The sequence below is a fragment of the Jaculus jaculus genome, chromosome 3 (genome assembly GCF_020740685.1).
Source record: "Jaculus jaculus isolate mJacJac1 chromosome 3, mJacJac1.mat.Y.cur, whole genome shotgun sequence".
Taxonomy (NCBI): Eukaryota; Metazoa; Chordata; class Mammalia; order Rodentia; family Dipodidae; genus Jaculus; species Jaculus jaculus.
The window spans coordinates 190455583-190471748 of record NC_059104.1 but is presented as its reverse complement, the minus strand read 5'-3'; the positions used below and the strand labels follow the sequence as shown (position 1 = coordinate 190471748).

The 16166-nt window shown below is 41.8% G+C and overlaps 1 protein-coding gene across 5 annotated transcripts in view; it reads right to left on the bottom strand.

Annotated features, from left to right (window-relative positions):
• Hps5 (HPS5 biogenesis of lysosomal organelles complex 2 subunit 2) overlaps positions 1–16166 on the bottom strand; it is a 39089-nt gene that overhangs the window by 17144 nt on the left and 5779 nt on the right. For all 5 annotated transcript variants that reach the window (XM_045144988.1, XM_045144984.1, XM_045144985.1 and 2 more), the window contains 9 exons: positions 15909–16019; positions 15719–15780; positions 14692–14884; positions 11616–11749; positions 8921–9133; positions 8311–8382; positions 4170–4258; positions 1754–1932; positions 577–735 (listed from right to left, as the gene is read on the bottom strand). In XM_045144988.1, coding sequence (XP_045000923.1) covers positions 577–735; positions 1754–1932; positions 4170–4258; positions 8311–8382; positions 8921–9133; positions 11616–11749; positions 14692–14884; positions 15719–15780; positions 15909–16019 — 1212 coding nt within the window. The remainder of the gene's footprint in view (positions 1–576; positions 736–1753; positions 1933–4169; positions 4259–8310; positions 8383–8920; positions 9134–11615; positions 11750–14691; positions 14885–15718; positions 15781–15908; positions 16020–16166) is intronic.

Sequence of the window (16166 nt, the reverse complement as noted above, 5' to 3'; positions counted from 1 at the left end):
CTACCATACTGGCTTATAGTTTGACTTTCTTTTTCTTCTGAGGAAGGGTCTTGTTCTAGTCCAGGCTGACTTAGAATTCACTATATAGTCTCAGGCTGGCCTTGAACATACAGTGATCCTCCTACCTCTGCCTCCCGAGTGCTGAAATTAAAGGCGTGTGCCACCACACCTGGCTTAGTTTGACTCTTGAATGCACCTCAAAGGTCATATATTGAAAGCTTTATTCTCAATTTATAGTGCTTTAGGAGGGTGCTTTAGTAGAAGGAAGTCAGCCCACTGAGGTGTGCTTCTTGGCTGCCATAAGCTGAGCAGCTTTGCTCCATCATGTGGGCCCATCCCCCCGCCCCTTGACATTCACCAACTGTGACCTGAGACCTCTGAAACCAGGAACAAAAACAACCCTCCCCTTCTAACAACCGTGGATCTCGTTTAAGCTGTCTCAGTAATGCAAAGCTGCCTAACAACCCTCCTCATTAAAAGATGTGCTACAAGGAAAGCATGGGATCTTCCAGGAAAATAACACAGGCTAAGGAGAGGCCATCTAGGCCCACAAAGCCCTCTCAGAAGATAGCTTACATGTGAGGAGATGGAGCTTCTTCTGCTGCTGCAAGCTGAGTCCAAAGGTTCACATTTTAAGATCAACTCATCCAGCTGAGATATTAGTTCACTGCAGGTTGCAATGTCCAGCTGAGCTTTCAAATGCTCCAATTTTTCTACAGTCAAAGTTTTTCTTATCTAATAAAAGGACAAGAAAAATTCCAATGTAACAGTTTACTAGTTTTAAGTGAATCTATAGTCAAACTGCCAAAATGTCTGAAATGAAAGTGGTCTAACAGAATAAACCTTCATGGGTGTTTTACCACAGGTCAGCAAGCTGGCAGAAGACTAAATTAGAATTAGCTTAGGAATTAAGTATTAAAAGTTACCATATATACATAATCATCACTCTCAAAAACAAGCTCTGAAATCCAAATCATTTGTGAGAAAATCTGAACTTTTCCTTTATCTTTTCTCTTCTCTTTTTTCTTTTAAGGTAATATATCACCCTAGCCAAGGCTAACCTGGAACTCAATGTGTAATGCCAGGCTGGTCCCAAACTCATGGTGATCCTTACCTCAGTCTCCCAAGTGTCTGGATTAAAGGTGTGTGCCGCCATGCCCAGCTTTTTTTGTTTTTTGTTTTTTTAAGCAAGGATCTCACTCTAGCCCAGGCTGACTGGGAAGTCACTCCATAGCCCTAGGCTAGCCTCAAACGTACTGTGATCCTCCTACCTCTGCCTTCTGAGTGCTGGGATTGAAGGCATGTGTCTTCACACCCAGCTTATTCTTTTTTATATATTTTATTTATTTAAGGGAGAACCAGAGAGAGAAGGCAGAGAATATGAATGAATGAATATGAGCATGCCATGGCCCCCAGCCACTGCAAACAGTCTGGACAAATGTACCACTTTGTACATCTCGCTTTACGTGGGTACTGGGGAATCAAACTTGCATCATCAGGCTTTATAAGCAAGTGCCTATACCTGCTAAGCAGTCTTTTCAGCCATGATATTTTGTTGAAAATGGAAAGTATACCACCTTTATCACCTTCTACTCACCCCATGGACATACATGTCATGCTTCCTTTGGTGATTTATTGCTATACAGGTTAAGTCATATAGAAAGGGCTAATAATGGTGAACAACCGTATAACAATTCTTCTGCTAGGATGGTCTTACCAACCCACAATGAGCAGCTGAGTAGTGCTAACTCACTCTGCTGGCAACGACAGAATTGTGGAAAAGGCAGCATGTGCGAGCAGCCAGGTCCCACAGGCCTCTTCTTAGCAGTCGTTCCACACAGCGCTCCACAGATAACAGGGAAAGGTGTGAGATTTTCCCATTTAGGTATAAACAGAATAGCTCATTCTTATAGACAGCCACATCCTGAATATCTACAAAAAAATCAAAGGGGTGAACAGAGAGGAAATTAACCAAATACTCACATTCCATTTGTATAAGGCCTGGGACTAGAGATGTGGCTCAGCAGTAAAACATTTGCCTAGCAGGCCCAAGGCTCTGAGTTTGATCCCAGTACTGCAGTAGGGATAAATTCTACTATTTTTGCAAGGGCTAAAATTATACTAATAAATTATTTTTAAAAAATATTTTATAGCCGGGTGTGGTGGTGCATGCCTTTAATCCCAGCACTCAGGAGGCAGAGGTAGGAGGCCACCCTGAGACTCCATAGTGAATTCCAGGTCAGCCTGGGCTAGAGTGAGACCCTACCTTGAAAAAGTAAAAAAAAAAAAAAAAAAAAATTACAGTACCAACATGTGCATATAAAAAGAAAAAAATAGGGCTGGAGAGATGGCTTAGTGGTTTAGCACTTGCCTGTGAAGCCTAAGGACCCCGGTTCGAGGCTCGATTCCCCAGAACACGTTAGCCAGATGCAGAAAGAGCACACGTATATCTGGAGTTCGTTTGCAGTGACTGGAGGCCCTGGCATGCCCATATTCCTTCCCTCCCTCCCTCCCTCCCTCCCTCCCTCTCTCTCTCTCTTTCTCTCTCTCTCTCTCTCTCTCTCTCTCTGTCTGTCTGTCTCAAATAAATAAAAGTAAACACCAGGCCTCTAACAAACTCTAACACATGCATCATTTAGTATAACTGGCTTTATATAGGTACTGGGGAATGGAACCCAGCAAGCATCTTTAATCATTGAGCAATCTCTCCAACCCTATATTATAAATTCTTAAATAAGATTTGGCTTGACTGAATTCAATCTCTTTTTATACTTATATTCAATGATGAAAACATATTTTTGACATTATTCTAAAAAGATCAAAAATAAAATATATGGAAAAAGAGCTATAACCCTTTGATCTAAAATCTAAGTTTAAAATGCTATTTTAGGGCTGGAGAGATGGCATAGCAGTTAAGGCATTTGCCTGCCTACAAAGCCAAAGGGACCCAGTTCGATTCCCCAAGACACACGTAAGCCAGTTGCACGAGGGGGCGCATGTGTCTAGAGTTCATCTACAGTGGCTGGAGGCCCTGACACACCCATTCTCTCTCTCCCTCTCTAATAAATAAATAAAAATAAATAAAATATTTAAAATGCTATTTTAGATGGGTGTGGTGACACACGCCTTTAATCCCAGCATTGGGGAGGCAGAGATAGGAGGATTACTGTGAGTTCAAGTCCAGCCTAGGAATATAATGAGTTCCAGTTCTGCCTAGGCTAAAGAGAAACCCTACCTAGAAAACAAACAAAAACTGCTTTTTGTTGTTGTTGTTGAGGTAGAGTTTCACTCTGGCCCAGACTGACCTGGAATTAACTATGTAGTCTCAGGGTGGCCTCGAACTCAGTGATTCTCCTACCTCTAGCTTAAAAACTGCTATTTTTAAAGAGCCAAAAGAGAGTAACACATTAAGAGGCTGGACAGTAATATTTCTGACAGTTTTTACCTACAGTGTTATCAAACCAGTGAGTGAATGCACTTGCTTACTAAGCAACAATACTAAAAAAAATCCCAGATCTCCCACATTTCTTTTATTTTAATTTAATATTCATTTATTTAAGAGATATTTTAAAAAGCAGGGAGAAGAGGCAGAGAGACTGTGCACATTGGGCACATCAGAACCTCTAGCCAATGAAAATGAACGCTAGACATAAGTGCCACTTTGTGCATCTGGGTTTACATGGGTACTGGGGAAGTGAACCCAGGCCATCAGAGTTTACAAGAAACCACCTTTAACAGTTCAGCATTTCTCCAGCTCCATTTCTGGTTTTAACAAAAATAACACAGACGGGCTGGAGAGATGGCTTAGCAGTTAAGCGCTTGCCTGTGAAGCCTAAGGACCCGGTTTGAGGCTCGGTTCCCCAGGTCCCACGTTAGCCAGATGCACAAGGGGGCACACGCGTCTGGAGTTCGTTTGCAGAGGCTGGAAGCCCTGGCGCGCCCATTCTCTCTCTCTCCCTCTATCTGTCTTTCTCTCTGTGTCTGTCGCTCTCAAATAAATAAATAAATAAATAAATAAATAATTTTTTAAAAATAACACAGAAATTAATTTTTTCTGTCTTATTTATATATAATGACTATTGTTGCCCCTATTTTTGACTTCCCCACTAGAAGACAATCCTCACACAATAAATTTCACATGCAATAATGAGAAATAAAAAGATAATTACCTTTAACTTCACTCCAAAGAAGAACTTGAACATTCTGAGGAATGAAAATATAAATTCCTTTCTCTGTCCAAGTTAGCACACAGTGCTCACTGGAAGACAACATGAAAGAAGTCAAGAAAATTCCCATTTTCTAAACACAAACAGAATTTTATAAGTACCTGAACTGAGACCCTCTTTTTCTTTATTTATTTTTGTTTGTTTGTTTTTGCTTTTCAAGGTAGGGTCTCACTCTAGCCCAGGCTGACCTGGAATTCACTCTGTATTCTCAGGGTGGCCTCAAACTCATGGCAATCCTCCTACCTCTGCCTCCTAAGTGCTGGAATTAAAGGCATGCACCACCACACCTGACTGAGACCGTCTTATTAGCTATTAAAGTAAAATCCATCTGTAGAAGAAAATGCAGCAGTAATCCAGCCTATCAAGCCTCAAAACTCCCTTCTAATGGCCCACTCAAAAGACAAAACATTAGTGGTGGCTCATGCTTATAATCCTAGCAATCAGAAGGCTGAGGTAAGAGAACTGTTATGAGTTCGAGCCCAGCCTGAGTTACATGGTCAACCTGGACTAGACTGAGGTAGGTTAGGTAGGTTAGGTTAGGTAAGGTAAGGTAAGGTAAGGTAAGGTAAGGTAAGGTAAGGTAAGGTAAGGTAGGGAGGCAGGGAGGGAGGGAGGAAGGAAGGAAGGAAGGAAGGTTGGTTAAATAAAGTTGCATTGGAAAAATTCAAATGCATACACTAAGTAACTTCTAGATACAGAAAAGGCTTATACTTGGAAAAAGAAAAGCTTAGAACTGACCTATAACACTTTAAATTTCCCAGATTTGATATGACAAGGGTCCATTTAAAACAGGCTAATATCTCACAACCAATGACTACTGCAGTAACATTCTGACTTCATCCACGTGTGTAGAGGACAAAAGGCTGGGAATGCCCAACCAACCATGTACACAGAGCTGTGTTGCCTAAGGAGACCATCAAGGTAGAACTGTTATCCTTATCTTGGAAGAAACTCCATGAGGCTCAGAGATGAAATAACATGGCCTAGGCCACTCAGTGCAAGGTATAAAAGCCCAAATTGATATTCAGGATAACCTGGACGTCTTTCCTTTCTAGCTTAACAAAATCGACCTTCTCCTTCATTATCCTCATCAATCCATTCCCTGCTGTCTCCGGGATCCTGATTATTCCACTTTCCTAACTGCCAAGCCACACAACCCTTCATAATTTCCCATTTTCTTATCCACAGACAGAGGACTATTCTTTCTTCCATCTAATCTCTCCAGATCCCCGGGTACTTTTTGGTTTTCTACCTGTCTCTCCATGTTCTGATGGTCTCCATTTCTGCTTGTCTTTTTCTATTTCATTCATCTATGAGTATATTTCACAAGCCTTTTACTTTCTAAAGGCTGCCACTATTTTCTAAATGCCAGACACTCTCCTCTTCTTACTCCTGGTCAGAACACTGCTCAACTTGCAGATTTTTTACCCCTGCCACATTTCAAAGAATGAGCAGTTTTATGTACCTCTGAAATCCTCCCAAGGCATCTGTGCCCCCTGTTGTAACTACTTCTTATCAGCCCCTCTCACACAATGTATCATCATGTATTGTACTCTCACAACTCTTACCAACATCTTCACAAGAAACTATCCATCTTTCTTTAAAAATAGATTTATATTTATTTATTTACTTATTTATTTGCGAGAGACAGAAAGAGAGAAAGGGCATACCAGGGCCTTCAGCCACTGCAAACAAACTCCAGACGTATGTGCCACCTTGTGCATTTGGCTTATGTGGGACCTGGGGAGTCAAACCTGGCTCCTTTGGCCTTGCAGGCAAGCACCTTAACCACCAAGCCATCCCTCCAGCCCCACCTTTTTAATACATATGTATCTTCAAAAATACTAAAACAGGTCCTTGTGGCTATGAAACTAAGAGTATATTTAAAAGATTTGGATCCTCATTTAAAATTCATTTAGTTAGTTATTTGTTATTCATTTATTTGAGAAAGTGTACGTATGAGTGTACCAGAGCCTCTTGCCACTGCATGGGCCAGATACATGGGCCACTTTATGTGTCTGACTTTACACATGTACACTTTCCAATTGGACCTACGCTGTCGGGCTTTGTAAACAAGCTCTCTTAACCACTGAGTTATCTCTATAGCTGTGGAATTCTCATTTAAATATTAAACATTTTGTCAGGAAAGTAATCTTTGTCACAAAAATGGAGGAAATGGTCAAAATCCTAATCCAAGTTCAGTAAGTTTGGGAAGGTTAGTTTTGAAAGCTGGAAGGAGAGAGATAATGTCCGAGTAAAGAGACATATACCTTTATTTATTTATTTATTATTATTAAAGAGAGAAAGGCAGAAAGAGAAAGAGAATAGGCACACCAAGGCCTCTAGCTATTGCAAATGAACACCAGATGTATATGCCACCTTGTGCATCTGGCTTATGTGGACCAGGGTCCTTAGGCTTCATAGGCAAACTCCTTAACCACTAAGCTATTGCTTCAGCGCATGATTTATATATTGAACTTGATATAAACTTGAAAAATTTCTTAAAATAATCTAGATTAAATGGAGGCAAATAAAAGCTTATACCTGTAATGCATACCTCCCTCATCTCTTATCCTTTCACTGATTAAAAAATATATACATGCCAGGTAAAGTAGCACACGACTTTAATCCCAGCACTTGGGAGGCAGAGGTAGAAGGATTGCCAAGAGTTCAAGGCCACCCTGAGACTACATAGTGAATTGCAGGTCAGCCTGAACCAGAGTGAGACCCTACCTCAGGGGCGGTGGGGGGGGGGGGGGCAGGGGGGGTTGGAGGGAACAAGCCTAATAGCATTGTTGAAAAAGTCAAAGGAGCTGGGTGTGGTGAAGTACTCTAATCACAGCACTAAGAAGGCCGGAGCAAGAACCAGGTTAGTCAGAGCTATACAACTATCTCAAAACAAGAACAACAACAAAAAGTCAAAGAAAGCAGTGATAGCAAGGCACCTGAAGGAAAGACAAGACATGAGAACCCCTGTGAGATCTGCAGTTGTGCCAGTAAAGGTACCACAGGATGTAAGTATTTAAATGGGGCAGAGAATAAACAAACAGGAACAAAGAAACCCTTGGAGTTATGGCTCCCTTGTTTTGCAAGAATGAGCACCAGTAAGGCAGTTGACAATCTCTAGAACAGCACTCTGTGCGCTATCGCATAGGCATTTGGCAGCCAGGCCAGCTAACCCCTGGAACTAGAATACGATGAGTCTGCCTTGAGCAGACCTCTCATGTAAGGCACTTGTCAGAGTAGCTATGAGACAGAGAACTGACATTTCACTGAACTTTCAAAAACAAGATCCTTTGCCTGCATGTTGACACATCAGCAATCCATTACAGCACCCCACCAGGTAGGACAGCTTGAAAGAGAATACAGCTGTTAGCTCTAATTGTTAGATACTCCCTGACAATTCTAAACCCTTCAACTGGTTTGAAGAGGGATGTCTTCATTGCTCTTCTATAGAGAATACTTCATGAAGCATAGTCATCTCCAAAATTCCCAAAAGTTATTCAACAAAAAATAAACTTAAAAAACGAAAAGTAGCCAGGCATGGTGGCACATACCTTTAATCCCAGCATTTGGGAATAAGAGGTAGGAAGATGGCAATAACTTCAAAGCCCTGAGAATATCAGGTCAGCCTGGGCTAGGGTGAAATTCTACCTCGAAAACACCAAAAAAGAAAGGAAAAGAAAAGAGCTAAAAGGGCTGGGCATGGTAGCACATGCCTATAAGCCTTGCTACTTGGGAGGCTGAGGCAGGAGGACTGCTTGAATCTGAGGTCAAACTGGACACTACAATGAGACCCTGCCTACAAAACAAACAAGCCCAACAAAAAACAAGCTTTGAGGTTTGCTCAATGGCATAGTGTTTGCCTACCATGCGCAAGGCTCTAAGTTCTATTCCCAACACCCCCCCCCAAAAAAACCTTTAAACTGATTGGTTGAATGTTTGGGGTGTAGTTTATGGGTCAAGTGATAACAGCATGCACAAAGCTCTGGACTCAAAGCCCAGCACCATTGAAGTTTTTTAAATATATTTTTAAAAAGGTAACTAACTCTGAACAAAAGAGAAAAAAAAAAGCAGAACTTACCTGAAATGCAAGAGCTTGGGAAATGCTAAGGACTGGGAAGACCCAGCAGTGTGCTCATACTGCGGCTCTGATCTAGAAGGCAAGCACTCCTGTTAGCAATCTATCACAACTGAAAGTTGTACTTTTCACTACATTGGGAAATTTTTGCATCCAAAACAAGTCCAAGAGCCTAACTACATTTGTTCTTATTTAAGTCACTGTAATTTTAACAAAGAATTCCTTAGAGACTTTTCTGGTTTCTCTAAATCTTCTGATAAGAATTCTACTTCACTCTTCAAAAAGCATATAAAGGGCTGGAAAGATGGCCTAGTGGTTATGCACTTGCCTGTGAAGCCTAAGGACCCCAGTTTGAGGACTGACTCCCCAGGACCCACCTTAGCCAGATGCACAAAGGGGTGCACACACCTGGAGTTCATTTACAGTGGCTGGAGGCCCTGGTGCGCCCATCCTCTATCTATCGCTATCTGCCTTTCTCTCTCTGTCACTCTCAAATAAATAAATAAATAAATTTTTTTAAAAAGCACATAAAGTCTTCACGACATGCCCAGTGCCACAGATCCTAACCCAAGACCTCCACAACAACTCCTCCAACCAGCCATGCAGGTCACACCTCGGGGTGATCACAGGAAGCGGCGGCAGCGAAAGCAGCTTCTTGAACTGATGTGTGCTTATCACCTCCCCGTCAAAGTTCACCTCCCACAGCCTGGAACCCGGGCGAGCACAGTAAATCAGAGGTTGCTGCCCGCTGGCACACCTTCCAGGGAAGAAACAAGCTCCATATTCTCCATCTCTCTCTTTGTTTCCAATCTTCCAAAACTTTTCTCTAGTATGCAGAAAGAAAGAGAATGTTTAATAACAAAAAAAGAAAAAAATAATAGTATTAAAAAGAATAATATCATTAAAAAAAAATTTTTTTTTTTTTTTTTGGTTTTTCGAAGTAGGGTCTCACTCTATCCCAGGCTCAGGGTAGCCTTGAACTCATGGCGATCCTCCTACCTCTGCCTCCCAAGTGCTGGGATTAAAGGTGTATGCCACCATGCCCAGTTTAAAAACAATTATTAAAAGTAGCATTATATTGTGCTGGAGAGATGGCTTAGCAGTTAAGGCACTTGCCTACAAAGCCATAGGATCCCAGTTCAATTCCCCAGGACCAATGTAAGCCAGATGCACAAGGAGGCTCATGAATTTGGAGCTCATCTGTGGTGGCTGGAGGCCCTGGCGCGCCTATTCTCTCTCTCTCTCCATTCTCTCTCTCTCCCTCTCCCTGCCTATTTCTCTCTCAAATAAAGTGGCATTATAAATCAGCATGAGGGGACTGGAGAGATGTCTTAGCGGTTAAGGTGCATGCCTGGGAAGGCTAAGGACCCAGGTTCAATTCCCTGGATCCCACATAATAAGCCAAATGTACATGGTGGTACATGTATCTGGAGTTCATTTGCAGTGGCTAGAGTCCCTGGCACCCCCATTCTCTCTCTTTCTCCCCCTCTCTAATAAATAAAAATTTAAAAAATATATATATATGTATGTATATATACATATACATACACAGACACACACATACATACATACATACATACATATTTTTTTTAATCAGGAGGGGTTGGGGAGTTGGCTCAGGGGTTAAAGGTGTTTACTTGCAAAACCTGTCAGGCCAGGTTCAATTCCCCAGTACCCAAAGTTAAGTCAGATTCATAAAGTGGCACATTCATCTGAGAAGTGGCAGAAGCCCTGCCATGCCCATTCTCTCTGTGTCTGTCTTCTTTCTCTCTCTGCTTGAAAATAAATACAATAATTTTTTTTTTTTTTCAAATCACAGCTGGGCATGTTAGTGCACACCTTTAATCCCAGCACTGGAGAGGCAGAGGTAGAAGAATCATCATGAGTTCAAGGCCATCCTGAGACTACACAGTGAATTCCAGGTCAGCTGGGCTAGAGTGAGACCCTACCTCAAAACTGTCCCCGACAAAAAAAAAAAAAAAAAAAAATCAGCACAGCCAGGCTGGATAGATGGCTCAGCTGTTAAGGTACTTGCCTACAAAGCCTAACAATCCAGATTTGGTTCCCTAGTACCTATGTAAAGCCAGATTCACAAAGTAGCACATACATCACAAAGTGGTTAGAGGCCCTGACATATCCAGTCTGTCTCTGTGTCTGTATGTGTGAGGATGTGTCTGTCTCTCTGCTTGTAATTAAATGAAGAATTTTTTTGTTATTTTGTTTTACAAGGTAAAGTCTTGCTCTAGGAAGGGAATTTTTTTTTTTAATAAATTTTAAAAGTCCTGTTTCTTATTCAATAGCCAAAGGTCAAAATAGGGCTCTAGTTCTGATTTGCCATTACACAGCTCTCCTGGCAAACCTCTTTACATTAGTACTGTTTATTACCCACAGAGTGAGGAAAGCCCATTTCAAATGCAGAAGGTATTTATTGCCAAGTCATTTCCTTCATCTGTGAGTCCTGCTGATGCTTTCCAAGCCACCCTGGACAGCATGCTATTCTTTGGACACTCCATGAATGCTGTCACTCTACCTACACACCTCTGTCTCTAAGCCCTCCCCTCACCATAAGCACGACACCAGGTTCACTGAGGGTGAGTGACTGAGGTATAACAAAGCTCAGCACATGGCTTGGGAACACGGAAGGTGATGACGCTGAATTTGCCTCCTTTAAAAATCCCTGTAAATCTCTTTTGTTTGTTGTTTGTTTAAAGACTTTGACTTACTTAAGAATGTTCTTGAGAAATACAGTAGGCAGCAAACCAACCAGGACCAGTGGAGAAAAATGGCTAAATATTTCAGTGCAATGAGAATAGCTGAGGAACTTTGACACAGCGACAGGTAACATACATTTCCACCTGTTTCTCATTCAGTTCTGATATTTCACAACTACTCACACACTCCTTTGCCAACCATTGTACTTTTGTACCTTTGACTCCACCCTTGAGTAAATATTTAACAAAATACTTATCAGCTTTACTAAGCTCTTTAACATTCCCCATCCAACGTTAGCCCTTATTAGATTAAACATACAAGAACTGTTAAAAGGAACAGCAAAAATGAGGGAAGTGGTTCTGATTCCCACACTGAAATCGGCCTCTGGCCTTCTCTCACTGCACTTGTTAGGCTACTGAAGACTTGTCTGTCTCCCACTGGACTCTATCTCCTCTACTTCCTGTTTTCTAACTGCAGTTTACACTTACCTGGCTCCTAATCTATGTTATTAACTGAAGGGGCTCATGCTACATGATTCCTAAGACCCCAAATTCTAAAGTTCTATAAAGCTGGTAATTTATAGTCAATCAGCATACCTCTCCGTGTCACACAAGAAGGAGCGAGTAAGTGAAGACACAAGCAATCTTCCATCCAGATAATCTAACTGGACAATGCAGGAGTCAACCGTGGTTATTGTCTGGACAGGAAACATCACAAAGGCAGCAGCTGCCTAAAAGGAAGGGGAGGAGGAAATAATTTACTTCTTTAAAACAAATCATAATCTGCCGGGCATGGTGGCACACACCTTTAATCCCAGCACTCAGGAGGCAGAGGTAAGAAGATCACCATGAGTTCAGGGCCACCCTGAATTCCAGGTTAGCCTGGGCTAGAGTGAGATCCTACCTGGAGGGCGGGGGGATAGATCATAATATCCTCTTTGCTTTTAAATGAAAATAACTTGACTTACATAGCAAAATAATCTTAAAATATGCCAAAATAAGCAGGTATAGTGGCAAAGACCTGTAATCCCAGCACTCAGCAGGCTGAGGCCAGAGAATTACTTCACATTCAAGGCTAGCCTGGGCTACAAAGCAAGCTCCTTCCTAAAAAAAAAACTTAAAAAATTAACCTAGAAATAAGTCAGATGGGCCAGAAACTATTTTGTCAATAAGAATACGTTTCTCTCATTTTGAAGTTCTATGAAATAATTTGATCTATAACTTCAGAATATTCTTAAAGCTCCACTTGTAATTATCTCTGTGACAGTAACATGGAAAAAATAAAGTAAACTAGTGAGAGGATTTTTCACCTGTTGACAGTATTTTTTCTTTTTGAGAAAAGACAGATGAAATCACTGCTATGTGTAAGGCTTCCCCTGTCTTCTGGATGAAAAGTATGTTAGGGATCAACTGAAAACACTGATGGGTGACAATAACCAAGCCAGAGTAATACTCTTGATATGTTTATTGAAGGACAATGATTTAACCAATGGTACCTAGATTTCTTCTTTTCTGCAGGATTCTACATGGAAATAAGTCAGCAATAGGTAAACTCCCCACTTCTAGCTGGGAAGACAGCTCAGTAGGTAAAGTGGCAGGTCTGACTTTGATCTCCAAAACCCATGGAAAAAAGCCAGATGTGGTGGCATGCGCTTATAATCCCAAAGCTGGGGAGGCTGAGACATGTGGATCCAGAGGCTTACTGGTCACCTAGCTTACCCAAACTGACTAGCTCCAAGTAAAAGAGAGAGACCCTATCTCAGAAAACACAATGGACAATGTCTTGAGGAACAGCATCTATGTTTGACATCTGGCATACAAATGCATACACACACATACACACACACACACACACACACACACACACACGTACAAACTGAATACATACCTGTATACACACATATACAAGAGAAAAAAAGAGGGGAAGAGAGACATTACTCACTTCTGATACAATGGCTTTGGAGGAGCAGAGCAGTGATAAGCTAGTCTGCTCTATTTTATAGACTAGAGAATTTTCTTAGAATCTCAACCCTTCCAGCAGTGCCTGTGGCAGAAAGGCTGGGGACCTGTACAACTGAGCACAAACCAACAGGTCTCTTTGTGATTCCAGTCACATTTTTACATGTATCCCAAGACAAAAAGTTCTCAGGAGAAGAGACACTTGAATCATTGGTACCATTCCCATATTTGCCATTTTGTTCACACAACTAGTAAATAAGTATCTTTTCTCTTTCTTTCTTTAAAAAGTATTTTTTGAGCCGGGTGTGGTGGCGCACGCCTTTAATCCCAGCACTCGGGAGGCAGAGGTAGGAGGATCGCCCTAAGTTCAAGGCCACCCTGAGACTACAGAGTTAATTCCAGGTCAGCCTGGACCAGAGTGAGACCCTACCTCGAAAAACCAAAAAAAAAAAAAAAGCATTTTTTGTTATTTATTTATTTGAGAGAGAGAGAACAGGCACCCAGGGCCTCTAGGCACTGCAAACAAACTCCAAATGCCCCCTTGTGCATCTAGCTTTATATAGATACTGGGGAATTGGACCTGGATCCTTTTGCTTTGCAAGCAAATGTCTTAACCACTAAGCCATCTCACCAGCACATCTCTTTTTTCTTCTTGTTCGTTTGTTTGTTTGTCTTCTGAGGTAGGATCTCACTCTAGCTCAGGCTGACCTGGAATTCACTTGGTAGTCACAGGTGGCCTCGAACTCTCAGCAATCTTCCTACCTATGCCTCCCCAGTGCTGAGATTAAAGGCCTGCATCACGATGTTTGACCATCTTTTTTCTTAATAGCCTGGTATTAAAAAATACTTTAAGCTAACTATTCAGGTGAATTACAGGTTATTGAAATAGACAATGTGCAAATTACTAAAGCTGGTTTACAAAGACCATTCTGTAATAGTAGCAAACTACAGTAGGCTACCATATATATTATAAACAAGGCTCAAAATTTCCACACCTGGGGGGCTGAAGAGATGGCTCAGCAGTTAATGCACTTGTCTGCAAAGCCTAATGACCAGGGTTTGAGTCCCCTGTACTCAGATTCCCAAAATGGCATATGCATCTGGAGTTCTTTACAGTGGCTAGAGGCCACAGCATGCCTATTTTCTTTCTTTCTCTCTCTTTCTGCTTGCAAATAAATAAATAAAATTTTTCTATTTCCATTCCTGGGTTGTATTTTTTATTTCTTTACTTCATTTCTTTTTTTTTTTTTTTTTTATTTGAGAGTGACAGACACAGAGAGAAAGACAGATAGAGGGAGAGAGAGAGAATGGGCGCGCCAGAGCTTCCAGCCTCTGCAAACGAACTCCAGACGTGTGCGCCCCCTTGTGCATCTGGCTAACATGGGACCTGGGGAACCGAGCCTCGAACCAGGTCCTTAGGCTTCACAGGCAAGAGCTTAACCGCTAAGCCATCTCTCCAGCCCTCTTTACTTCATTTCTTGAGATAGAGTCTTGCTACAAAACCCAGACTTGCCTTGAACTCACAGTGACCCTCCAGCCCCAGCCTCTGAGTACTAGGAGCATAGCCTCAAACCACCAAACCTAGCTGCATGCTTGGTCTTTAAATGAGACTTCCAAGAAAGCAGAGCACAGGAGATTGTACCCGTTAATCCAAAGCTCTGTAACACACCACCTTACTTCTCAGCACTCGCAGGAGAGGCAGTGGAGTGCTCACCTTCATTTGTTTAGAGGTGTTAAGTTTGATGGCAGACACTTTCCCCACATGATCACCAACAAAAACTCTCAAAATAGCTGTGTCCCAAAGGAGAGCTGTAACTTTTCGGCCTCTGTGTTCTGAAGACACATAAATTCGTTCTGGTTTCCCACGACGTTCTTGATTTAATTCCCAAACCACTACAAGACCTTGACTGCAAACATAAGGTCACAGATGCAAATTTTTGTCAGTGATGAAGAAGACACAATTTAAATATACTACAGTATCATCACATTAAGTACATGTACAAGCTCTTTTTATTCCTCAGTGCTAGAGTTCACACCCAGGGCCTTGTGCATGCTAGACAAGCACTTTGCCTCTTAGCTACATCCCCAGCCTAAAAGCTGTTATCCTTCAGGAAAAGCAGAAGTTAAAAGTCAAAGCAATCATTTCCTTATTTTAGTCACCAAACCAATAAAATAGGGAAACTTAAATGTCCCAAATGATTTCTGTTCCCTTTGTCTTTTAAGGCAATAATGCATAAGCATTTTTCACAAGTACAAGGTGACCAACCGTCCATCCCAGTTGGCTTGGGTAGTAGGACACAGAATTTTCAGTACTAACATTGGGCAGTACTAGGCAAAATGGAATGGTTGGACACTATAACAAACACACTTGTCAGGCGCTTGTTTACAAAGCCTGATGACCTGGGTTCGATTCCCCAGTACCCATGTAAAGCCAGATGCACAAAGTAGCACATGTATCTGAGATTAGTTTGTAGCAGCAGGGGGTCTTGTAATACCCACTCATTCTCTCACTTTCTCAAATAATATTTTTTTAAAGCAAAATAAAGCCAGGTGTGGTGGCGCACATCTTGAATCCCAGCACTCAGGAGGCAGAGGTAGGAGGATTGCCGAGAGTGTGAAGCCACCCTGAGACTACATGGTGAATTCCAGGTCAGCCTGGACCAGAGTGAGACCCTACCTTGAAAAAAAAAAAGCAAAACTAAAATAAAATGCATTTGGAAAAGATCAATTTAGTTTCTTACCTGGTAGCCACAGCAACATAGTCATCATCATGTGAACAGGAAATCTGGGAAATTGCACCTTCCTAGAGTACCAAAGGAAAAACAACTTGTTTACATTCTTCTTTAATTCTAAATGACTCACTTATTATACTAGAGAAATTGGCATTTAGGAAAGGTGGTCCAAATGGTGTACAACTGCCCTTGGTCTTACCCGGTGTGAAAGAAAAAGCCTGTGCTTCCAGCCATCTTTCTGAATGAGATTGAGCCCTCCTCCTGAGCTGCCCAATGCCAGCCATTTCCGAGACACAGCTATGCTGGTGCACTAAAATCATGAACAAAGAAGTGTGAGATAATCACAGCCACTTTATTAAAGAAACTACCCACTGGGGGCACAAGGGGGGTACATGCTTCTGGAGTTCGTTTACAGTGGCTAGAGGCCCGGGAACGCCCATTCTCCCTCCGTCTTTCC